Here is a 27,109-nt window from a genome sequence, read left to right on the forward strand (position 1 = left end):
AGTTCCGAAAGTGGTTGAAGGGCTCCAAAAGAAGGGTTAAGATCTTGTATGGTTATGTTGTCGCTTTTGGCAAAATCGAATTTTATTTTAACTGAAAAATCATGGTTTGCAAGTCAGATTTATGAAATAAAAACAACAAATATGAATGATATACTTCGTCTGCTTGTGCGTCAGCTATTTTGTATTACTGCGTGGTCACGTGTCTATGCATGCGCAAAACTAGGGAGTTTTTTAAATTAAGTTTCTTTTGGAGATGATTTTTAACTCTAAAATTTCACTAAAATTTTCACCAACACCGGTGACCCTCAACTCCCTAAATTTTTTACAGCGTATAAACAAATATGCCCTCTTTTTTCACAGTGTACCTTTAATTATTTTTTTCTAACACACGCACGGAAAGTACATCATTTCTTACCTGTGTAGAGGGTAGAAAGTATGTCTTTTCCTACGAGAGGGAGGGAATGTTACTTAACCTCCCTCTGACGTCATAACGGGGAGAGAAAAGTATACTTTACCTCCCCGTGACGTCATAGCGGGGAGAGAAAAGTACTTTACCTCCCTGTCGTCCAAAATCACATGTAATATATTTTAATAACAATGTAAAGATAAAATGTATCTTTATTTACGACTAAATATATGTTTTATTGAAAATTGTTAAATTGTTAAAATTGTTAAATTGTTAAAATTGTTAAATTGTTTTTTTTTGTTTAAAATTGTTTTAATTGTTAAATTGTTAAAATTGTTAAATTGTTGTTTTTGTTTGTTTTTTAATTTGTTTAAATTGTTAAATTGTTGTTTATTGTTATTGTTAAAATTGTTAATTTTTAATACTTAATCATTTTAAAAAATTATACTATTATTATAATAAACTTTCGGTTGAAAACACTATTGTCGTTAAAAGTTTTTATGAAGTGGGTTGTACTTTCCGTTTACGTGTGTTAGAAAAAATAGTATGTGCACCACGGGAGGAAAATGATTTCTACTCGTGTGTTTACAGTTCTCGTCATCGCTCGCAGCACTCGCCTTCGACTCGTGGGCTCGCTACGCCTCGAACTGCAAATCCACCCTCGTGGAAATCTTCTATTTTCCTCCCTAGATGCACAATATACTATTTTCTTTTACACATTCAGGCCTTTGAATTATCAAAATGATTTAATCATACAACAACAATAACCTACCAGTGGGTGTACCCACTGGTACTTTAATTTTTACTGGTAATTTAATTCAATAGGTGATTACGAAAATACAGCCAATTTCAAGGACGTTGTGAAAATAGTTGCATCCCACGACATGGGTTGAAGCAACTAATTTATATACTAACTAGATGGCGGATGAGCTGCCAAAATTTGTGACTAATACCATTTTCTTTTTTGCCGATCGTGGTTCGTAAGTGTTCGGAAACATTTATTTCAGTGCTGAACAGATATACCGCTAAATTGTGAAGGGTACAAAATTCTATATTATTCAGTTTATTACCTGACTTGTGGCAATAAATATATTCTTCTATTTTATTTTCATTGTCGAGCAAGTTTACGAAGTACAGTCGTGGTTAACGAAAATAGCGCTCTAATAATCACAGATAGTGGCTCCAACATTGCATGGTGTACGTACGACATACAGTTAGTATATAGATCAGTGGTTGGAGCACACACTGGTCAGGTCGTAATTATGATAGCCTCAATGGTTTTCGAGCAATTATTGGCAGTCAAAACGGCAAGGTTTTAGATTTTGATATATGAGGCTCCGGATCTTAAAAGGGCACTTTCACCATGTAAAGTCTATGCGGAAAGTGCGCTTTTAAGATCCGGAGCCTTATATGCAATTGAAAATTCAAATAATGTGATAATAATTCTATTAATGATCATGATTGTAGAAATTTTTTTTACGGATCATTTAGTAGCATATTTAGGTTTTGAAAAAAGTTATATTTAATAACACTAATTACGACCTTCTTTGTAGAAAGATAATTCAATAGAAATTTTTAAATTAAACATTAATACAGGTTTAAAACAATCATTTTTACAGATTCATTTGGGCCTTAATATTTGGATTAAAAAGTCATGATATGATGCAATAGCAGGAAGGTCCCGAATGACACCATCTTTATTTGTTAAGGAAATTGCAATAAGAGTATTTGGACTTGAGGCATTGCGTGTAAGCCCAGTGACAGGTGGCTTATCCAAAAGAACAAAAAATAAGTTTCCAAATGCAAAACCACCCTCAAAGTTGGATCCTATTAAAATGATGACAATTAGAGGTAAGGAAAATTGACATCAAAACCTTTTAGAAAATTATTGATTTTGTTTGAAATGTAAACTGTACTTTTTTTATTAATTATAGACATTACCTCCTTTTGGATTGAAAACATTTTAAAAAAAGATGTCAATTTTGCCGAAATGGATCCTTAATAGAAAAACAGCTATTTTTTTTTGGAGTTTGAGAGTGACGGTCGTGAGTGGTTTTTTTTCTTAAATATTCTTCATTATTCTTAATAATATTCTTAATATATGGAATGATAAAAAGTGAAAAGTGACAAAACAATAACAAAATATATATAAAATATTATAAGTAATCAGAAGTGAAAAAAGTTTTGTGATTAAAATAAGGATAAGGAGGATATAGGTAAGTTTTTAAAAATTATGAAAAATGCTACTTTTTAGTAATAAAAATAATTTTTTCTTTTTGTAAGTAATTGCAATTAATAAATAAACATTTTTCCCGTCTAAGTCACTAAAACATAATCTATTTTTTCAGCAATTAAACTTATAAAAATTCAACTTATAATAAAGAAATTTGAGTAACTTTCTAGAATCAGTTAAAAATTCTTGAGTTTGCCTTGTTTAATTAAAATATTAAAATTAATATAATTTTTTAAATACTTTACATGTTTTAATATTTTTTTAATGAATCTTAAGCAAGCACCCAGATTTTATTTAAAAAATATTTATGTTGTCTTTTTTTAAAGAATATTTAGGTATAAAATTAAACTCTGAAAGTCAATAAACAAGTGCTATAATAATTGGATTACAGTTTTAGCATTTGTAACTTTTAGAATTAAATTTTAATGGTACCTAAATATTCTTTTTTTTTAAACAAAAACATTAATATTTTTAAAATAAACTGGATGCTTATTTCAGCTTTATCCAAAGAACATTAAAACATGTAAAGTATTTTCAAAATTATATTAATTTTACTAATAAAAATATAATAGTAATAAATCATTTATGACAGAATAATAATTTAATCCCAACAAAAACATCTTTGATGTTATAATATAATATAAGTAAAAATATAATAAAAGTTATAATAAACTGATGACAAAAATCTGTACTGTTTTTACTTTGTAATTTACATATTATGAACACAATTAGTGAAATAATCTTGTATAATTTAACCGCCGGAAAGTAAAACCACACATAAAATTTCCACAGGCGTTTGAGTTGGCCTCTAATGGTTGAAAAATCCATGGTCATAAAATTTTTTTTTCAAATCACTTCCTTATTGGAAATTCGATTCCGCATATTTTTTCTTGTATAAAAAAAATTTATAACTCTTATCATTTTCGAGAAAAATGCAAAAAACTGGATTTTTTGAAAATAGATTCCTAATTGAATTTTTGACTTCAACTCGCTCTAAAACATAAAGTTATGAATATTTTCTTTTTATATGTACATGGAGTATAGTTTAAATTATCCTTAAGACAACAAACTTTGGCAAGAAGTGAAATATTTTGTTTAAAAAAAGTTATTAATTTTTTTCATACCCAGTGTCAAAATAATTATTTACAATGTTTGAGGACTTCATTTATCTGAAACATTTTTAGTAATCGAAAACTTCCATTGAAGAAAATGTTCATAAAGGTATAATAAATATTTTTGCTAAGTAGTTTTACTCTAGGATTATCCGTTTATTAAGTATTATTAAAAAACTATTTTCTGATAAATGCGCGCGAGTCAGGAGTCTAGCGTATGGGTTGAGAAGTTAGCAATGCTAAGTCTCAAGGTTGTTTGTGTATAGCCGCGCGCGTTTGACAGAAAATAGTTTTTAAATATGTACTTATAATTTATTTTTTTGTAATTTTTACGGTAATAATTTGATTAATGTTATTTTATTTTAATATTGTAATGAACATATTGTCTAAATTTATTTAACAAAATTATAGTTTCTGAAGAGGACAGATTTGCTGTTGAAAACGTTAAAGGAATTGTTTGAATTTTTTCCATTGGCTTGACTCCGAGTGATCGTTAACTTCAACACATAATTAATTTGAAAACCGAGTGATAGTATCATTATTATATTAATTTTTAACAAAACTTTTTTTTTATTCAAAAGAAATGAAAAAAATTTGTATTAACTCTATATTATGTCAATTACAATTTTTGTTACAAAATTTTAATTTGTTTTTTAAAAAGGAAAAAATGTGCAATTATTTATATTTTCTTAATAAAATAATAACTAACAATTAAAATCAATAAATATTTTTTTCAAGTAATTAAAAATTTTTTTTGAATTTATTATAAAATAATTATAAGATAATCTATAAAAGCTTAATGACAAACAAAAGTATTGATTTGAATAGACTTTCTATTAAAAGTATGTGATAGAAACTTATAGTAACTGTTCAAATTTTTTGATTCAGAAACACGATTGAAATGTAAAGAATTTATTTTCTTTTTATTCCTGTCAAATTGTTTAAACAGGGTGGCGATGACGACAGCTCAACTATTGCCGCATGTAGACAAGCGAGTCAGCACGATATTATAAGACAATCCGATGTAAATCACACCGCGGTGGAGTTAAAAGACTTAGTTCAAGGAACAAAAAAGTAATTCAAAATTGTCAAAAAACATTATTACATACTTACCCCAATGTTCTACGTATGCTATAGCACAAAACAAGGGAAATTGCTATGAGATGGTAAATGCTGTTTGAGCAACACCTCACCATGTTTTTAATGACCATGTATATTGTGGATTGTGGTGTGGTTTTCATAAAGATACAGAAAGTTATGATTATTTCACTGTATCCGGGGACAGCAAGATGCAAAGTTGTTTAAGGCTTTAAAGGGATTATTTTATAAATTAGCAGATACCGCAGACAAGTTTTTAACTGGAGCGCTAGCAACTGAAATGAAAGTTTAAATTGCTTCAACGGCATCAAAGGCACCAAAATCCAGGTGCTGCAGCTTCTCTGCTTCAGCAGATTATCGATTCGCTCCTTTTGTTGCACAGAAAATAACGATGAGGGATATACATAAGAAGTTGTTAAATATTTGACTTTATCGCCGGGTGCACTTCATAGGAAGCATGTAATAAGAAAAAATATTATTCTGGCTAGAAAACGCCTCTCTTCTAAAACACCGAGTTTTAAAAGAAAGAGAATGGCCCTGAAAGCGGTATGGTCGGCACTTTGACACAGACAAGGAGAATACTGAAGGTATAACTTACGAATTAGGCGTAGCGATGTTGACTAAATCGGCTGTTCCAATGTCAACGGAAGAAGCAGAAGAAAGTTGCTATGGTAATGCCGATGACGATAGAGACAGAGTTGTTCTTTTAGTCATGGAAACAAGTGGACTTCACAGGAACTGTGAAATTTTACAAATAGCTGCGAGAAGAAAAAATGACACTTTTGCAATTTACGTAAAGTCTGCAGAAGCACTTTCCCATGCAGCAAGTGTTATCCATGGTATAACAACTTCTCATGGTCAACTATTTGAATGTTCGTAACATCGGATCACATAATGCAGTAATGGACTGTTCTATGTTATCCCCTTTTTCTAAACAAATAAAAAATTTCTGATAAAATGATCCTGGATAACATAACATTATTTGAACAACAAGTTTATCATTGTGCTGCACTTGAAAACAAAAACGCGAATTTTACAACTTTGACACCACTAAAAGCTTACGTTGGTGATAGCATTAGAAGAAATCTTGCTTAGTCTGGAATAACTTTTCTACTCCTGACCAGCAAATATGTTACTGATGGAAAAGCGAGATTAATAGAAATTTAAAAAAAAAATTGCAGCACAAGGAAAAGGCAAGTTTAAATAAAATTTGTTTATATTTTGAACATTTTGTTCGTCGTTAAAAATTACAATTATTAGCCAATGCGTCCCACGTAAAACGATTCAATGGAAACCGTTCTACGGAAATTCCATACCGAAATTTTGCAAATATTTTGTATATTCTTGTAGTTTTCGATAATTTTTAAAAAACTGTTAAACTGGTACCAACTCCAATTGGAGTTGGTAACAGTTTTTTATACTATTTAATATTATTTCCTCATTATTATAATTTTTTATTTTTAATTCTTTTTTTTATAATTTTACCCAGTAGAAAATCGTTAGTTGATAAAAACTGTTAAACTGCTACCAACTCCAACTGGAGTTGGTAAGTTTTATACTTTATAATATTATTTCCTTATTGTTATATTTTTTTAATTTTTAATTTATTTTATTAATTTTACACAGAAGAAAATTCTTAGATGATAAAAAACTGTTAAACTGGTGCAAACTCCAATTTTTGAAGCATTTTTTCGAAAAAATAAGTTGTTTTTAGGTTGAAAATGCAAAAAAATACGATTGTTATTGAATTTTTTTATAAAGAAATTAATTTGTTTATATTCATAACTAATTTCAACTCATAACTTTTTATATAAAAATATACACTACCGTCCACGAGTATCAGGACGATTACACGCGACTCTATGAAAAAACATGCCATCGCTTTTTCAATCATATCTCGTAAATAAAAGGAGATACAAAAAACTTAAAGACGGTTAGAAAGCTGATTAAATTTTGCGTAAAATAAGCCGTCTTTGAAGTCATTTCGTTAACTTTTTTAAAAATCTAGAAAAATTTAGATAAAATTTTTCTAAAAACACAGAAATCTTCCTTAGAGTTTCAGCTTTAAAATAAGCCTTCGAAAATTGAAAAAGGTTAATCCGTCTTCGATATATCATTAAAAATGTGAAGTCGTGTTTCGACGATGGGTGCATTAGAATTTAACTGTGACGACTCAATTTTTGCTTCGCGAGGCTGCGAATGGAATAAAAAATCCCCCGCATGAATTCGTTCCTGCTTTCTCTCTCATTCACTGCCGGGCGAAGCCAGAATTCACATTTTTAATGATATATCGAAGACGGATTCACCTTTTTTAATTTTCGAAGGCTTATTTTAAAGCTGAAATTCTAACGAAAATTTCTGTGTTTTTAGAAAAATTTTATCTAAATTTTTGAAAAAGTTGAAGTCAAGAGACAAAAATGAGAAAATGTTATAATTTTTTTTATTTCTTTCTCACTTTACAACTCAAAAAATAGTTAACGAAATTACTTCAAAGCCGGCTTATTTTACGCAAAATTTAATCAGCTTTCTAAGTTTTTTGTATCTCCTTTTATTTACGAGATATGATTGAAAAAGCGATGGCATGTTTTTTCATAGAGTCTCGTGTAATCGTCCTGATACTCGTGGACGGTAGTATATAAAAAAGTTATTAGTACTCTTCCACGTTTTTACAATCGCTCATACTTGATGTTTGTCTCGTAACGAGGGACTATCGGGCTTTTACAGGGAACTACCATCTGGTCAAGATGGGCCCTGAACCGTCTCCGTTAGTGACATAGACGTTATAGCATTGCCGAAGCATTAATGCGACGTTGATGTATCTCTCCAAGATAGCAGGAAGTTTTCGCGGAGGGAATGTATCCTGTTATCTCTTCACAGAGTTCACCTTCACATAAAATAATATTAATAACACAAGCCGATAAGATTTACTTTCCAAGCATAAGACAATACTTTTCTGAAGGTTTTCGACGTGCTGAATCCGCCCTTAAAATTCACCCTGCACGTCAGGTTTTTGAGATATTTTAACCTAAAAGTGTAAAAAACTGTTTTTAGTTATATTTGATGTCATGTAACATCAAGAGATAATTTTTTCTCTAAAAGGTCTATATTGAATCTCAAAGCACTACTCTTCCCTTTTAAAATCCATTTTGAAAATTTACAAAATCTTTATTTGTCTCTGAGTAATCGTTCATTGAATTTTCTGAGTTTGGAGAATTCTTCGAAAACAGACAAAACTTCGATAATAACGAAGAATATAACTAAAAAAAAAAATTTTAAAAGTTCTGAAGACTTTCGACATAACTGAATACGAATTCGATGTTAGATTTACAGAATTCAAAATGGCGGATACAATGTGGCAGACGATTTCTTTAAAACTGATTGTATTTGCTTAAAATCCGCCATTTTTAATTCTGTCAATGTAACAGCGAATTCGTATTCAGTTATACCAAAAATCCTCAGAACTTTTTAAAATTTAGATGTTTGTAGTTATATTTTTTTCTTTATTTATTAAAGTATTGTCTGTTTCTACTCAGTTTTCGAAGAATTCTCCAAACTCTAAAAATTCAATTAACGATTACTCACAGACAAATGAAGATTTTTTAAATTTTCAAAATGGATATTAAAGAGGAAGAGTAGCGCTTTTAGATGCAATATTGACCTTCTAGAGAAAAAATTATCTCTTGATGTTACATGACATCAAATATAACTAAGGCGGGTTTTTTGTACTTTTGGGTTAAAATATCTCGAAAACCTGACGCATAGGGTCTATTTTGAGGCCTGATTCGGATTCAACACGTCGAAAACCTTCGGAAAAGTATTGTCTAATTCTTAGAAAGTAAATTGAATCAAATATTGTTGGCCTATGTAATTATTCTTCTTTTGGCATCATTGCTTTTATCTCATTATTTACTTTACCTCAAAAAAGATTGGAAAAATGAAAATAATGTAAGGAGCTGGAGTAAAATGTTACTTTAAGAATTCAGATTTTCAGAATTTTTTCATTTTGCTCTGTTTGTCTGATATAAAATTAGTTTTCTTGCAGAAATTAATTAATTATACTTTTAAACTATTTAGTATAATTAAAAAAGAACATTTGTGATTAATAAAGCTTAAATCTTGACCTTTAAAATACAATTTTTACAAAAAATTCTAAATCTTTTCGAATATTAAATTTTTTATGGTTTCTCGATAAGAGGTAGTGTAACATTAAATAATTTTTAACTTGTAAACTATTTAGTAAAAAATTATGAAGTTTGGTGGGTAATTTTATTATATAAAAGTGAATCATTTTCCAAAATATCAAAAGATTCTAAACATTTTCAAATTCTATACCATTCCTCCTACAAAATTAATTACTTTTATAGATATATGCCCTTAAAATACATTAAACAAACATTGTAATCCTTATAAGGAAAATTTATCTTCCGTAAAAGAAATGGAAAAATAAATATATATTTCTACTTTTACAAATGAAAAAACAAATTCACGTTTGACATGTTAACTTTAATTGCGTTTGGAATCGTCTATATAATCTTTCTTAATTCTTGCAATACTTTCAATTTTTAGGTTCAACCTTACATGTGGTCAATAAATTACAATTATAAAGAGCAGCATAATATTAATGGCTGTTTGTGATGCGGAATAAAAATTCATTGTAGTAGATGTTGGTGGAAGAGGAAGCAAGAGTGATGGTGGAGTCAGGAGAAGTAATTGAGATAAATGTATTTTTGATAGAAGCCTCAATCTTCCACCTTCATCAGAAAATTTTCCTAGTGACTACATCAAATTGATTATTTTAGCAGTTGTATGTCCGCATTATTTTCTTCGTAAACAAGAAGAGGACACTCCGAAGGATGAAAGATGTTACTGTCCTATTGACTTCGCTGACCGACTTGAGAATGGAGATGAAATTAAAGGAGATTGTAGACGAGAATTCCAAATGAATGCTGTTGCTTCTCTTCCACCTGAAAATCTACAACATTATAACGCCATTAACATTTGAAAATCTTTAATGCATACTTTTATAAATGAAGGTAGTGTTGGTTGGCAAAATGATAAGGTCAACGCAGGAGCATTTTAAGTTAAGGTACCGTCCCATGAAGGCGTAAAAGCGTCGACAGAAAGCGGAAAGTCGAAACTCACTAGAATTTAGTAATTTTTGTATTGGAGGTTCAATTTACCTTCTACATGTTTTTAAATTTTTGGTCGATTTTTGTTTTACCTTCTATAGAAATGGGCCTGATGTGTTAAATGAGTTTTAAAACATTTTCAAAAATCACTTGCAAGCATCACAGTAGGATTTTTTTACAATTAACTTTTTAAAACTGTCTACAGCGTAGACCCTTTAATTTAAAACAAAGATCACTCAAATAGATTAAAAATTAATATAGTTGTTGAATAAATGATCATGGGAAGGTGGAAATTGAATAAAAATCCAATGTGTATTGTCAGTATAGCGACGTTTCGTTGGCTAAGGTTTGCCAACCTCATCAGGCTGAATTTATTAAAAGAAAAAACACTTCAATATTTATAAAGATCTAAAGCACTATTTTTATAAAAGTAATGACAATAATATTATCATACCTAATTCATTAAAACATAGAGGCACGTTTTAACTTGTCAAGAAATAAAAACAATAAATAGATAAATAAATAAATAAAATACAACACATGTTCCACATTAAATAATTAAAAATAGAGTTAAAATTTAAAAAGGAAGACATTTCATTACACTGTCTCAGTGTCAACTGAAATAAAATTAGAATTTAACGATATAAGAAAGTCAAATTGATACGAGAAGGGGCAATGAACTTATATATAAACACAGGTTGTCAGGAAGTTATGTTATTGTTGTGTATCATTATAGGCAAGAGTCTATACATCTGAGAAGAGGAAAGAAGGTTTTGTTTAGAGTGAAAATATCTTCCTTTCTGTTGATAGTGGAACGATTAGTTTTAATATGGATCATTTCAGATATTCGTCGTTTTGTAAAATTTTTTTCATTGTCCAAGATTTTTGTGTTTTCCCAGTAAAAATCGTGATTAAAATTGGTTCGGTGTCGATAAACTACAGAGTTGTCATTCACTTTTTTGTGTTCATTTATGCGAGTAAGTAATGATCGTCCAGTCTCGCCAATATATGTTTGAAGGACAGTTTTTACAATTAAACTTGTATACAACATTAGTTATATCTCATTTTCTCGTCGAATCCGAGGGGTATTTCACTTCCGAATCATGCAGGTATAATGTTTGAAATCATACGAATAAAGAATTATTTCTGAAATGACAGTAATTAAACAGTGTGCGAATAGTGTCAATAGTGCGAGTTAACGTAATAAATTCTGAAATGACAGTAATTAAGCAGTGTGCAAATAGTATCAATAGTGCGAGTTAACGCAAATAGTGTAGTATTAATATTACTGCAGTATTAAATACTGTAGTCTAACGTCCTTGTAGAGCAGGCTGATTCGGAAGTGAAAAACCCCTCGGTCGAATCTTTACCTAGTCTAATGATGGAGTTAGAGTTTTTATTTATAAGGGGGATAGAAGTGCAATGAAACTCTTTGAGAATATTTGACAACTTGAAAAAAACATTTTTCATTAAAAGGTAGACAAACTTTAGGAGTTTGGCTATAAATATTATTTTTATTATTATTAGTTGCATCAGAAAATTTTATTTTGTTCATACAAATTTTTATTTGATTTTCAATGAAATCGATAGGATAGTTATTATTTTTCAAAATAGTTTTAATTTTTTTCAAGTTATCAAAATGGAATTTTTTGTTGGACAATGAAATCGCTCTGTCGACGAGATTGTATACAATATTCTTTTTTTGTTGAATTGGATGATCTAAAAAATAATTGATAAGACTATCCGATAAAGTCGGTTTTTGATACCAATTTGTAATAATTTTATTATTATCTCTAACAAGATTTAAATCGAGAAATTTAATAGAATATTCTTTTTCTTTTTCTACGGTGAATTGTAGTTTTTGATTATAAGAATTAAAAGTATCAACGACCAAATTAACATGTTCTTTTTTAACTGCTAAGATTGTGTCATCCACATATCTAAAATAGAACAGACCCTACTGAAAAAGAACGACTGTAAATACGAGCGTAAATATGACTGTGAATACGACCCTAAATACGGGCCTTAGAAGGGTAGTGTAATTGAAACAGCAAATACAGCCGTATTTATGCCCGTATTTAGGGTCGTATTTACGGTCATATGTGAATACCATTTTTTAAAAAAAAATATATATACCCCCACAGCACCGAAACTTTCCTAACAATTTATTGAATATTTACTTGTAATATTCGGCATATTTAACTGAAATGTTTAGTGAAAATTGTTCTTTACACAACTTTCAATAAACATTGCAATTACATATTCCGAACATTGCAAGTAAATATTTAATAAATTTTTAGGAAAGTTTCGGTGCTGTGGGGATATATATATAATGGAACATTATTAATTATTATTGATTTAATATATTAAATATAATATTGCAACTAAAATAAATAATATTTAAGGTAAGTATTGAAATACGATTTATTCTTATAATAAATGCCAAACAAACAAATATATAAATGTCACTTTATTTTAATCACAAACACACATATACACATGGTACAATTATTTATTAAAAATTGTAATTTTTATTATTTTTATTATAAGAGAAAAAACACAAAAACACAAACGCACAATAAAAACACTTGTAGATTTTTCAACAGCTAAATAAAAACGACAAATAACGCGAATCACATGTAACTGTAAGAATTTTTTTATTATTTTTATTATAAGAGAAAAAACACAAAAACACAAACGCACAATAAAAACACTTGTAGATTTTTCAACAGCTAAATAAAAACGACAAATAACTCGAATCACATGTAACTGTAAAGGCAAACGCAGAATAGATCTGTAACCGGAACCGCAATCGTAAGCGTAACCGTAAGAATGAGTTAAAGAAGGATAGGTATACTGTTTATCCTTCTCTAACTCATTCTTACGGTTACGATTGCGGTTCCGGTTACAGATCTATTCTGCGTTAGCCTTATGGACAGTTTTCAAAAACTGATATTTAAGTTGCATATACATTTGAAGAAAAATATTTTCTTGGATCAAGAACACTGGCATTGTGTTAAGTAAAAAAAGTTTCAAAGCAAATAAATAAAATGATTCGATTCAAGAAACATGAATTCTCCACACAATACTTTATTATTTCGCTTAAGAACATGATATTCTAGATTCAATACTTTTTGGTACTTCGGAAAAGTAAAATATTTGGTTGAAATAATTACATATTGAGTTCTGCCAAATACTAAATTGTTAATTCAAGAATTCTGTTCAATGCTAATAATTACTTGACACAAGAAAATGAATTTCTTTCTTCAAATAAATATGGGATTAATTGAATATAATTTTTAATCAACTTGAAACAAATATTTACTTATATTAAACTTCGTATTTTCTGGAATCAGGATTATATGAGCGTTGAATTAAGTAAAAACTTTTTTAAAGGAAACAAAAGAATGATTTAATTCAAGATCTTACACTTAATTGAATTGAATAAATAAAATATTTCATTCCAGAAAATATAACATTCTCGCAAGAAATTAATGATTTTGAAACATGAGAATATAGAAATGCTTCAAGTAAAAGAAATGCTTAGATTAATTAATATTTTTTTGAAACAAAATAATTTTTAATTGAGTTGAAACAATTATTAACTTGTATTAATCTTCCCATTTTCTTGGCTCAAGACTATGGGTGTTGAATGAAATAAATAGTTGCTTTAAAGGAAATAAAAAAATTATTTGACTCAAGATACCAAATGACTCAAGGTAAATTACTTGACGTGAGAACATGATATTCTTGATTCAATACTTTTTCGAGACTTGGCGCATGTAAAACAGTTCGTTTGAAACAGTAAGATATTTACTTATGTCAAACCCATATTTTCTTATTTCAATAACTTTGATCAATGCTCAAAATTACTTGACACAAGAAAATAAATTTCTTCCAATAAGAAAATATGGGTTTGTTTCAAATAAATCAGGTCAAGAAAATGCATTTGCTTGATTCAATGAACTTTTTTTTAGTGTAAGGGTACAATTTTAAAAATTTGTACCAACCAAATTTTGGGAACTCACATTATACTGTGTCGTCAGAGACTATCAAACAATTATAACTGTCATCATTAGATGACGAATTTTACAAATTAAATAAAACAATTTTTTTTAAAATAAGGGTACAATTTTAAAAATTTGTACCAACCAAATTTTGGGAACTAACATTATACTGTGTCATCAGAGACTATCTCGTCGTCCCCGTCATTTGCAGAAATATCATCTACATCATTGACCTGATCCAATTCCTGTAACCGCTTAATTTCTTCTAATATATCCTCCGAATCCATTTCTTCAAAATTTTCTTCTTGTTTCTTGTTATTATTCCTATTCCTGTATCTTTGTTTGGTAATTCGGAGCACTTCGAGCATCTCGTTTTTAAATTCAGAAATACTGTGAGGCCCAACAAAAAAAGTACACTGTCTCGCTGATTCTGAAAAAACAATTAAATGATTAAGTTACAATTAAGATCTAAAACTTCAATTTTTAAGAAGTTACAAATGCAGAAACTCAATTATTTTCAAAGGTAATAAAATTCTTATCACAAAATTCAATTATGTTTAAAATTTACAAGAATATCTCGACAAAATACTATTTATTATCTTTATTTATAAATTAAATAATTCTTTAAAATTCAATTATTTTCAAAAAATTTAATCAAATTCGTGTCAACTTTTCAATTATTTAAAAAAATTTTCAATATCTACTATTTTAATAAAATTATACGCAAACATTCAGTTATTCTCATAAATAATAAAAATTTTACTGAAATTTCATTATTTTTAATTTTTTTTTGTATTTAAATAACTGAATTTTCGTAGAATTTTCTAGTAAAACTTGATTTTAAAATAAATTTTTATTTAAAATTTTAAATAATAATTGAATATTAAAAGTATTAGAGCGTTGTAGAATTTCAATTTTAATCGAATTCCTTGGAAAATGTAACTATTTTAAAAACTTCAATTAATTCTCGTAGAATTTTCTAATAAAAATTGATTTGAAAATAAATTTTAGTTTAATTTTTAAATAATAATAGAATATAAAAATAATTTTGATGAAGTTACAGTAACAATATTCTTATTCTTATAATATAAAATAATGATTTTATCTCTCGATCATCTTTAATTATATTAGAAAACATGAAGAAATCGATCACTCCGAGTCGACAACTCGGAGTAATAGCTACCTGTATGTTTTATAACAACATTTTTAAAGTTGATTAATTTCAAAAATCTTTGAATTTGAAATTTTTGAAAATCTTAATTTAGAGGTAGGCATTTAATTGAGTTGAACCGAACATTAATCGACTCGACAACAGAAAATTCGAATCGGAGATAATTCGAAAATCGTCGTTTCGAATTGCACAACTCGACTCGGTCTACTTTCGATTCGAATCGGACAATTAGAAAATCGAAGTTTCGACTTTCGAATTACTCGACTCTACTCGATTTTCGAATCAAGTCGGCCAATTCGAAAATCCAAGTTAGACGAAAATCGAATTAATGTGCTATAATGTGTATGCTGTATGTTGCGCAATTCGAATTTCGAATTGTCAAGTTCAAATCGAATTTTCTCTCGATTCGAATATTGCACACCTATCTTAATTCCTATGTGAAAATAATAATCATTAAATATTTAAAAAAGAAATTATTGTTTTCGAACATTTCTTTCAATAAAATTTTTTCTTTCTTTTCTAAAAATTAAAAAAAATTTCAGTTTCTTTTTCAATTAAATTTTCTAATTGACAACTCTATTTCATAAATATTTTTTCCTTTATTTTTAAAAACTTTAAATTTTATTAAAACTTAAAACAATTAAAATTATTAAATAAAATTGATGCAAATTATTTCCTTATGAAAGTAAGAATTTTCTACAAAAATATTAAGAAACGGGAATATCTAATGTTTTTCTTAACAAAAGAAAAAAAAATCATTTTGTAAACAATATTGTTATTGAGAAATAAAAATTATGCATAAAATGGGTATATTTCCTACTTTTTAATCAAAATTTTTTAACAATGAATAATTTTCTAGCATTTTTTAAAAATAAAAAGGAGAATAATTTGCATAATAATTTAGATGAGTCAAACGAAATTTGTTATATAAAAAAGCATACAACAAACAAAATGGGTATATTTTTTATTTGTTATCATAATTTTTTAAAAAATTTCTAATTTGTAATATTATTTTATTATAGGGTAACTGTACCAATTGTCGAGGGTTTTAGGCAACATGTGACTTTGACATTTTTTTTCTCGGAAGTAAATGCACTTAAAAATTTGATTTTTGTATATTTGGACGAAGGATCTAATAATGTTTAATATTCATATTTATTTTTTTAATATAAACTAAATTGTTAAGCAAAAAATATATTTAAAAGTCAATCGAGCAAAAGCACCATTTGTCGATGGTCTTGTGCTAATTTCTCGAGGGTATGACATTTTTAAACATATAACCCAATATAACCTAACAATTAACCTGTACAGATATTAGAAAATCGAGTAGATATTTATTTTTTCGATAAAAATATTATAGAACATTACCAGAAAACAAATATATTTATTTAACTATAATTGAATAATTTATAATATCGATATAAAACATTTTTATAGTAGATGATACAGGACAGAAAATTATTTAACTGTTTTTTAAACTTTTATAAATATAAGTTAATTAAATTTAATCAATTTTGTTAATCAGACATTAATTAAAAAAATAAATTAATTTAAGTCACATTAAATTTGTAAACGAATAAAATAAACTTTTATTACGAACTGTAAATATAATGGTTAATTATAATTAAACTATAGTACAAAATTTTTTAGTTTTAAATAATGTATTTTTTTATTAATTTTTTTTCGGTCTTCCTCGTTTTTTTGGTTGATTATTTTCTGTTGGTTGTAAATTTTTGGAGCATTTTTTATCTTTTTCTCTGTACCTATAAATGTTTGGCATTTATGTTTGACGTTTAGTAAATAAACACTTAACCATCGATAAATGGTGCATCAGCGAAAAAAGTGACTACACCAATTTTCGAGTCATTACCTCGAAAAATGGAACTGTCAAAAAAAAGGAACCAAATACCGATGATTTGCTTTTAAAAAATATTAAATATTTTTTTTTTAACAAAAAAACATGCATACAAAATTAATTTAGTTCGTGTACAAAATTATAATAATAATTTTGTACACAAAAAGTCATTATAAATACGTTTAATTTACATTTCTAAAAATCTGTTTTTATCAACCTGAAGTATTAAGAAAATGGAGATTCGTGTAAATTTCACAGCAGTGAATTATAATATTAATTAAATAATTATTTCAGTAGAATTGCTACGAAATTTGTATATATAAATATACAGTTGAAAATACAAAGATTATTTAGAAATTTTTTTTGTTCTTAAATATTATATATTATACTATTTATCTAAAAAAGAAAATTATTATCCTCGACAATTGGAGCACCCTCGGCAATTGGTGCAGTTACCCTAAGTCATGAAAAAATACCTGCATATTTTCGATTTGTCAAATAATATTTTTTAAAGAAAAAAAAAACAAAAGCATACAGAAAAAGTAACTTCTAACTGCGGACAGAATTAATGAAAGAATATGAAGATTAATACATTAATTATAAAAACATTAAAATATACCTACTTAATTAATGTTAAAGAACAAATTTTAGTTTACGTATTTTTTAATGATAAACATAGTAATTAATTTTTCCTAGATTCTACAAAAAATTTATGTAATATTGCAAAATCAATCCATTAAGTAGATCAAATAATGAATCTCTATTAAAAGTTAAACTTACCGAACAGAAGATTGGAAATCTTAGTGTCTCCGAATTTCTCACTTTTTTTGCTTCCGGGCCAGGAAAATTGACTGACAAGTTCGTCAGTCATTAACTGCTTTACCGCATAATTTAAATTTTTCCCGGAATTAGTTAGTAGACACCCTGAATTGGATTCAATTTTATTAAAATTTTTGACAATAATTTAATTCTTGACAAGAATTTTTAATATAATTTTGAAAATAGTTTAATTTCTGCAAAGTATTTTATTATTTTTCTTAAGAATTGAATTCTTGTGATGAATATTGATATTTATAAAAATAATTGAATTTTGGAAAAATTTTTATTAAAATTCCTTAAAGTAATTGATTTTATGGGAAGAAATTTAGTTGTTTATCAAGCTAATTGAATTAAAAGTTATTTATGAAAATAATTGAATTATTGCAACTAATTTTATTGAATAATTTAATGTTTTTTAAAATTAATTGTATTTTTAAAGGAATTTATTTAATATTGCATTAAAAGTATTTGAAATTAAGCGATGAAAATAATTGAATGTTTTCGTAAACTAGAAAAATCTTTTGAAGGTTTTGTATTAAACTTCTTGGTACACAGTAAAAAATAAAAAATTTTAGAACAATATTTTTACTAATTAAAATTTAAAGGACAAAAATGTATTATTTTGTTGTAGTACTTACCTTTTTGACAAACTTCTTGTAATCCAAATATTCAGTTAACACCACTATCACCAAACTAAATAACAACAACGACCACGAGGACGTGTTGATACATCGACAGCTAGATCGATAATGGGTGAATAGTCCCAATAGTGTGAAGAACGCTCATTAAAGGTGCACTTTTTCACGCACAAAACGCAAATTGTCGTAAGTCACGTAATGTAAAACTTTAAGGTGCTCTTTCGAACACACAAAATGCCTCGCATTACCATCACATACGTGCAACCATCGTGCGACAATGTACTCGCATTAAAAAATGGCATTAAACATAATTTTCGCACGCAGAAAATGAGACGCATATCGTGCTAGTCATGTGTAGTTTATTTTCATGCATTTAAGCAGATTTTATGCATGCACAAAATGATACTCATTTCGTGACACTTATGTGCGACGCACTATTGTTATCTGGGTATAGACCCAACCTTTTTTACAACAGTGCTTACAGTTACATGTGATTCGAGTTATTTGTCGTTTTTATTTAGCTGTTGAAAAATCTACAAGTGTTTTTATTGTGCGTTTGTGCTTTTGTGTTTTTTCTCTTATAATAAAAATAATAAAAAAATTCTTACAGTTACATGTGATTCGCGTTATTTGTCGTTTTTATTTAGCTGTTGAAAAATCTACAAGTGTTTTTATTGTGCGTTTGTGTTTTTTCTCTTATAATAATAATAATAAAAAAATTCTTACAGTTACATGTGATTCGCGTTATTTGTCGTTTTTATTTAGCTGTTGAAAAATCTACAAGTGTTTTTATTGTGCGTTTGTGTTTTTGTGTTTTTTCTCTTATAATAAAAATAATAAAAAAATTCTTACAGTTACATGTGATTCGCGTTATTTGTCGTTTTTATTTAGCTGTTGAAAAATCTACAAGTGTTTTTATTGTGCGTTTGTGTTTTTGTGTTTTTTCTCTTATAATAAAAATAATAAAAATTACAATTTTTAATAAATAATTGTACCATGTGTATATGTGTGTTTGTGATTAAAATAAAGTGACATTTATATATTTGTTTGTTTGTTATGCATTTATTATAAGAATAAATCGTATTTTAATACTTACCTTAAATATTATTTATTTTAGTTGCAATATTATATTTAATATATTAAATTAATAATAATTAATAATGTTCCATTATATATATATATCCCCACAGCACCGAAACTTTCCTAAAAATTTATTAAATATTTACTTGCAATGTTCGGAATATGTAATTGCAATGTTTATTGAAAGTTGTGTAAAAAACAATTTTCACTAAACATTTCAGTTAAATATGCCGAATATTACAAGTAAATATTCAATAAATTGTTAGGAAAGTTTCGGTGCTGTGGGGGTATATATATTTTTTTTTAAAAAATGGTATTCACATATGACCGTAAATACGACCCTAAATACGGGCATAAATACGGCTGTATTTGCTGTTTCAATTACACTACCCTTCTAAAGCCCGTATTTAGGGTCGTATTCACAGTCATATTTACGCTCGTATTTACAGTCGTTCTTTTTCAGTAGGGGAGGGACATCATCATGTTTTTCTTTTAACTTTTTTAAACATTCAGTTTCCAGATCATTCATAACAATATCAGAGACAAAAGCTGAGATTGGAGAACCCATCGGTGTACCGTAAACTTGTCTATAGAATTTTCCATCGAACGAAAAATACGTGTTGTTAAATACGAATTTTGTAAAATCTATAATATCAGAAAAAGGGATCTTACACTTCTGATTTATAAAGTTAATTCGTCTATCCAAACTCTGAGTGGCAAGTTCACAAGATACATTAGTGAACATGGAACTTACGTCAAGTGAGATAAAAGTGTAAGTATCGTTCATAGTAATATCATTCAATTTATTTTTGTGTTGTAAACTGTTATTAATGTGTGACTGAGGTAAAGGTATGCAATTTTTTAAAGAATTATATAAAATTTTAGCAAGAAAATGAGTAGGACTGTTTATTAAAGAAATAATAGGGCGGAGTGGGACATTTTCTTTATGTATTTTTGGTAGTCCATAAGCCTTAGCCAAAACAGTGTCGGTCAAGGTCAATTGATTCGGGTGATAGTTTTTGTCTAAAAAATCGTTTTCATTCAAATATTTAAGAATTGCTGATGTTTCTTTAGTGAGTTTTTTTAAAGGATTCTTTTTTATAAGTTCATAGGTAGAAGTGTCAGAAAACATATTTGTCATTTTTTGGTTGTAGTCAGATTTTTTTAGAAGGACCAATTTTAATCACGATTTTTACTGGGAAAACACAAAAATCTTGGACAATGAAAAAAGTTTTACAAAACGACGAATATCTGAAATGATCCATATTAAAACTAATCGTTCCACTATCAACAGAAAGGAAGATATTTTCACTCTAAACAAAACCTTCTTTCCTCTTCTCAGATGTATAGACTCTTGCCTATAATGATACACAACAATAACATAACTTCCTGACAACCTGTGTTTATATATAAGTTCATTGCCCCTTCTCGTATCAATTTGACTTTCTTATATCGTTAAATTCTAATTTTATTTCAGTTGACACTGAGACAGTGTAATGAAATGTCTTCCTTTTTAAATTTTAACTCTATTTTTAATTATTTAATGTGGAACATGTGTTGTATTTTATTTATTTATTTATCTATTTATTGTTTTTATTTCTTGACAAGTTAAAACGTGCCTCTATGTTTTAATGAATTAGGTATGATAATATTATTGTCATTACTTTTATAAAAATAGTGCTTTAGATCTTTATAAATATTGAAGTGTTTTTTCTTTTAATAAATTCAGCCTGATGAGGTTGGCAAACCTTAGCCAACGAAACGTCGCTATACTGACAATACACATTGGATTTTTATTCAATTTCCACCTTCCCATGATCATTTATTCAACAACTATATCAATTAAACTATTGAAGGATTTAACTCTACTCAATTACTAGATTAAAAATTATACGCTGTAGACAGTTTTAAAAAGTTAATTGTAAAAAAATCCTTCTGTGATGCTTGCAAGTGATTTTTGAAAATGTTTTTAAATTTATTTAACACATCAGGCCCATTTCGGGACTTTTTGGAAAATCTTCTCTATATTATAAGGTATAAATAAATTTTAAAAAAAAATAAAAAAATATTCGGCCCAAAGGTAAAAAAAATAAATTTGTTTACAAAAAAAATATTTTTTTTTACATAAAAAATTTTTAAAAAAATTTTTTGTTTTTATTTTTTAAAAGTCGAAAGAAAACTAAAACTTTCATTCTTTGACAACTTTTTCCTAAACTCAATATTTTCGGACTTATAAGCTACTGAATATAGGTCTACAATTAAAAGTCTAAAATTTCGAAAATTCATAACTCGAAAAATTTTGACAATTAAACAAAAATAAAAAAATACGTATCTGTTTTTTTGGATACAGAATAGAAAAAAAATATTTTTGGCGAATTTTAAGAGGTCGACTAAAATCTCACGTGGAATTGCCCATATTTTTCTTATAATACATTTTGTATTTATTTATTTAATGTACATTCCCGCAGTCCAATTTTGGACCATAAATGGGTAACTAAAAAATACATAAAACAATTAAGTAACAAATTTTAAGTAACAAAATAATAAAAGTAAACAAAAAAAATAAATTTGCAAAAAAAAAAAATTATTCTTTTATTGTACTTAATTATTTTAGAATAAAAATATTTCAAGGCTGCTCACGTAGGCCGATTACATATTTTTTTGCACAATCAGCAAATTTAAGTTGCGAAGCCATAAAAAAATCCACATTTGGGCAGAAATTATTACACATATTATTAATATGGTAACACGCATAAAAAATCGGAGATGTTCTAATCAACCCTAAATCATCCTTACTTATATAAAAAGGTAAATTAGTACGGGATGACAAACGAGGAATCCTAAAATTAATTACCTCCAATAATTGTTCACAGTCAAAATGGTAATTAATAATTTTAAACAAAAAAACCATCGCATTAATTATGCGTCGCTCTGCTAAAGTTAAAAAAGAAAAACGTTGACACAAAAGAATATAGTCACATCCACGTACGGGGTAACGTCCATCCTCCTTGAAAGCCAAAAACTTAAGAAACCGCTTTTGAACTTTATCAAGAGGCTCAGAGAGCTTTTTAGTAGGTGTGTTCCAAATAATTGCAGCATATTCAGCTGGGGATCTTACTAATGCATTAAAAAGTAGAGTAAATGTTTGTATATTATTAAAATTTCCTGATGACCTTATGAGATAACCAAGCATCCTGGATACAGTAGCAACAAGAGATGTTATATGATCATCAAAACTAAGAATTGTATCAAGAATTAATTGTATTAATTAATAAATAATAAATATTAATAATAAATTATTAATAATAAATAAGAATTAATTAATTGTATCAAGAATTTTTTTGAATAATTTTTACATTATAGAATAATTAATTTTAAGAAACATATGAAGTGCTGGAATTGCTATTGGGTAAAACCTCCTTCTTTGCTAAATTCTCTCGACCAACATTCTTGTTTTCAAAGTTATAATGAAAATGAAAATGGCATTATTGTTAGCGATGATGGTGTCGTGTCTATAAGTAAGTAATATTTTTACGTATATGTTTACAGAAGTGTAAATTATAAATTGCATTAAATATTATTTTTAATAAGTATTGTGATTAATTAAAATAAATTTATTATATTCACAGAAATGTTGACGAAAAACAGAAAAAACATGCAAAGGAAATTAGGTTCTTTAATAATCTAAAAGATTACCCAGCTTTATTTGATGTTCACGAAAGAGTAAAATATTCAGTCTTTAAAAGACAAAAAATGTGGGTAATTCTTGCAAATACACTTCCAGGTTAGTTATTTTATTATAAAAGCTAATCGAAATTTAATAAGGAACTTGATTTAAAATAAAAAAGCAAAATATTTTTTCAAAATTTTTTTTTTTAATTTCTCAGTATGACTAATACTTTTTAAATAAATTTTTTAGAAAAAAAAAATTTTCAAAAAAAATTTATTTTTATTTTTTGAAAAACACCCCCCCCCCCTCAGACTTTTTTAAATTTTTTTATAGTGATAGCCAAAAGTAATATGAAATTTTTATAGTTGGATCGCGATAACTTTTCAAAAATCAAAATTAAAAAAAAATAAAATTTGTGTTGAATTTTGCTCGGCGAGCACAATAAAAAAGTCTAAGAACAATTGTACAACAAGTTAATAATTATTTTAAATAATCACACTTTTTTAACCTTGTTGAAAAATCAAAAGTTTGGAAAAATAAAATTTGTGCCTAATTGTGCTCGTGAGCACAATAATATACTCTCAAAACAATTTTTCAAAAAGTTAAATAATTATTTAAAAATATTAGTAAACAATATTTCAAAGTTTGATCATCCAATTTATTTATTTTCTTTTGTTTGTCAAAAGTAAATTTTTCATTAGCATTTTATGACTTTACAGCATTTTACAATTACCTAGAAGTCATAAACAACAACCAACTGAAAATTTCATTTAAATATTTTTCATTGTTTTTACAAGAATTTTTAAGAAATGCCTATAGTTAAAAAAAAATTTTAATACATTTTATCTTTTTTTTTACTTCGACTCCAAAAAAAAATTGTATGAAATTTAAATAAAAAAATAATACAAAGCTTTTTGTAAAACGAAGCATTCGGGGAATTGTGGGCCACTATTTTTTTAGAAGTATTCCGGTACATAATATTAAAATCACTCATAGCTATAATAGTAATTTAATTAAAACAATTCTATTCATTGCAATGCATGAGATAGAGCTGTTGTAAAATTGTCTTTTATACTTTTTCATTGTGCTCGCCGAGCACAATATTTTAATTTTAAAAAATTAGTACATAAATTTTCAAAATTTTTTCGAAAATTTCAAAATCGCCTTCACTTTATAATATCTTATTCTTATAGCTACAAGGAAAAAAAGTTCCAAGAAAATTGCTAACAATGTCGAAAAATCGTCGATCATTTCACATGGAATTGCTCTAAAGTCATTAAACAATTTTTCAAATGTTTATTATTTAAAACAAAGAATAATAATAACGAATATTAAGAATTTTTTACAATGTAAATATTTTAAATTTGTTCATTGAGTTGATTAAAAAAGAATTTTTAAATCTAGGTAATACAAAAATAATATATGAAATTTAATTTTTATATTTTAGAATATATTAACTTTTACTTTTTAATTGGAAATTGAATAAATCTAAATATTGGTCAGGTTAATACTAAACATAAATTCTAATTTTTCCCAAAAAGAAATTAAGTAACAGTGTTGGTACAGTGCAATTTTTTTAATGAACTAATAGGATAAACCAGACAGTAGTCGGCCACTAAAGAAAATCTTCCTAATGAATACTGTTTAAAAATTGCAATTAAAATTTGTTTAAAATTTCGTCCACATGTAATTTATATTAGTAACATTATTAATTAGTTATATTTAATTATTTTAATTTGTATGATAACAAAAAATCAGTTTTTTCGTAATTTTACGCTCTTGTTTCTTTTGACTTTAAAAAATTTGTTTAAAAACTTTTAATCAAATTATGGCTTTTTGGTTTCACCATCTTAAAAAACGTTTAAAACTATTCAAATCAACAAAAAAGTGAAAAATGCTTTTTTGACACGTAAGCAGGCCCTTTTCATAGACCAGGTCACATATATAGAAATAGTGCGAAGTATAATATAAATTGGTCAAAATGACTAAATTGTTAATAAAATCAATTTGTAGAAAAGATATAACTTGAACACAGGTTTAAAACTTCTTTACTTTGTAAATAAGTCAGACAGATTATATTTATGCACAATGCTGGCACAATAGTCATCGGACCAACTGCCTGGCACACAGTCAGCACATAAGCCTGACCATGGTCCGGAAACCATCGGTCCACCAATGTGCTAGACACGAATGGTCTTCGGACCAATTGTCTGGTGCACTGCCATCACATTAGCCTGGCCGTGGTCCGCAGACCATCGGTCCACTAACGTGCGAGGCACGATTGTTATCTGGGTAATTTATGGGAAGATTCTAATTTTGCTTCAATGAGAAGTGGGGGGTGATATTTATCAATTGGAACGAGTGGATAATCTGCCTTGATTGTAATGCATTCAACTGAACTACAGACAAAATCAAGTACCGTCAACTGGGGCTATTTTGTGCATCCGGGGGCTATTTTGTGCACGCGAGTTTTTTAATGAATAAAATTATTAAAATGAATTATTTTAATCTGCTATTTTGTAAAATGAAAGTTAAATTACATGAAAATAGAGAGCACTAAATGTTATTATTTAATTCTTTGTCAATTAAGAGAAAAAAATTCCTAAAAATGGAAAATTTGTGTCAAAAATTTTGAAAGTTCGGAAAAATTATACCAGATCTTCTAGAGTTTTAATGTATCTCATAAACTGAGTTAGATATTTGTTGTCAATTGTGTTGTGATGACACATATGTAATGCGCTAACTTTTTATTCATTATTTTAAGAGAAAAGTGGAAAAAACTGAAAAACCAGGATTCCATGGGGCTATTTTGTGCACTTAAAAAAATCAAATATTTTTCATAAATGTTTTATTGAGTAAGTAAAGAAGATTCTGTGTATCATTTTTATACATTTTTGTCTTACTTTTCTGTCAAAAGACTGTAAGTACGTTAATTAAAATCATTAAAACGATTAAAACCTCAACCGGTGCGCAACGTAACCTTAAAAAATGAACTTTATTTATAAGGTTTTTAAATTAGTTTTAAAACTATTTTCTCGTTTCTCTTAAAATAACTTGAAAAGTATATTAGATATTAAATTGTTATCTATTTAACCTTAAAAATATTTATTTCAAGTTTTTTAAAAATATCATTCAAAACCATTAAAAAAGCTCCTATTGAAATGATGTTTTAAAGTTATTTATAAGTGTTTAAACGATCAATTTATAATTATATTAATATATTATTATAAAATATATATATTAAAAAAGAAAAAAATTTTATTTAATATCTGCGTAATATACAATTTAAAGAAAGATTATTAATTTTTAGTAAATCCAGATTTTAGCAAAATCTTAATGTTTTATTTTACATTTTTTTGTATAATATCTACAAAAAAAAATTTTACTAGGTCATTCTTTTTTTAATTTACTCTCAAATATATACACAAAAGATTTAATGAAGCAGAAACGATTAAAAAAATGTTTACGGAACATTATAGAAAGACAAAGTTCGATGCACAAAATAGCCCCATCCCGGGAATTATTGTGTGCACAACTTTCAATGACTACAACTAAGACAAAAAATTTTTTTTCTTTGCCAAATTTATAGGAAACCTTCAGAAGGATGTCCACAACATATATCAAAAATTGATTTTCTTTATTCTTTTAATTCTGAATTTTAATAAATCTTTGAGTAAAAAAAAGCTATTTGGTGCACAAAATAGCCCCGGTTGACGGTAATTTTCCTGAACAGTTGAGGCTAAAATTAGTTTGTTGTAAATTGTACATAGTTAAAAAATTATTTAAAATTGTGGGATTAGCGTCACTTTAAGTTAATAATTATTATTTATTTATTTATCAGAAGGGTTTCTCCCACTAAGACGTGAACACTCATTATAATTTAAACAACCT

At 27.2% G+C, this 27,109-nt stretch overlaps 1 protein-coding gene across 3 annotated transcripts; it reads right to left on the reverse strand.

Annotated features, from left to right (window-relative positions):
- Positions 1-9,303: 9,303 nt before the first annotated feature.
- Positions 9,304-18,832, reverse strand: LOC122498478. Of its 3 annotated transcripts, none has more exons than XM_043606222.1 (4): positions 18,469-18,832; positions 17,792-17,935; positions 14,131-14,415; positions 9,304-9,821 (listed from the first exon to the last, which is right to left on the reverse strand). In XM_043606222.1, exons 2-3 carry the CDS (start codon positions 17,880-17,882, stop codon positions 14,150-14,152), a joined length of 357 nt encoding a protein of 118 aa, XP_043462157.1. In that variant the 5' UTR covers positions 17,883-17,935; positions 18,469-18,832; the 3' UTR covers positions 9,304-9,821; positions 14,131-14,149. The 3 variants fall into 3 exon arrangements, with proteins under 3 accessions (XP_043462157.1, XP_043462156.1, XP_043462155.1); XM_043606221.1 differs by having other exon boundaries at positions 9,313-9,821; positions 14,149-14,415; positions 18,469-18,829; XM_043606220.1 differs by lacking the exon at positions 9,304-9,821 and having other exon boundaries at positions 13,862-14,415; positions 18,469-18,831.
- Between the last annotated feature and the right edge of the window lie 8,277 nt (positions 18,833-27,109).

This window comes from Leptopilina heterotoma, unplaced genomic scaffold, assembly GCF_015476425.1.
Source record: "Leptopilina heterotoma isolate Lh14 unplaced genomic scaffold, ASM1547642v1 Lhet_15, whole genome shotgun sequence".
NCBI classification, from domain to species: domain Eukaryota; kingdom Metazoa; phylum Arthropoda; class Insecta; order Hymenoptera; family Figitidae; genus Leptopilina; species Leptopilina heterotoma.

Bases quoted from the DNA above. Each gene is read 5' to 3' on its own strand.
- LOC122498478 (XM_043606222.1), bottom strand. From the start codon at position 17,882: ATGACTGACGAACTTGTCAGTCAATTTTCCTGGCCCGGAAGCAAAAAA. The intron at 14,416-17,791 runs GTAAGTTTAACT...TTGTTTTTTCAG, and splicing joins GATTTCCAATCTTCTGTTCG to AATCAGCGAGACAGTGTACT.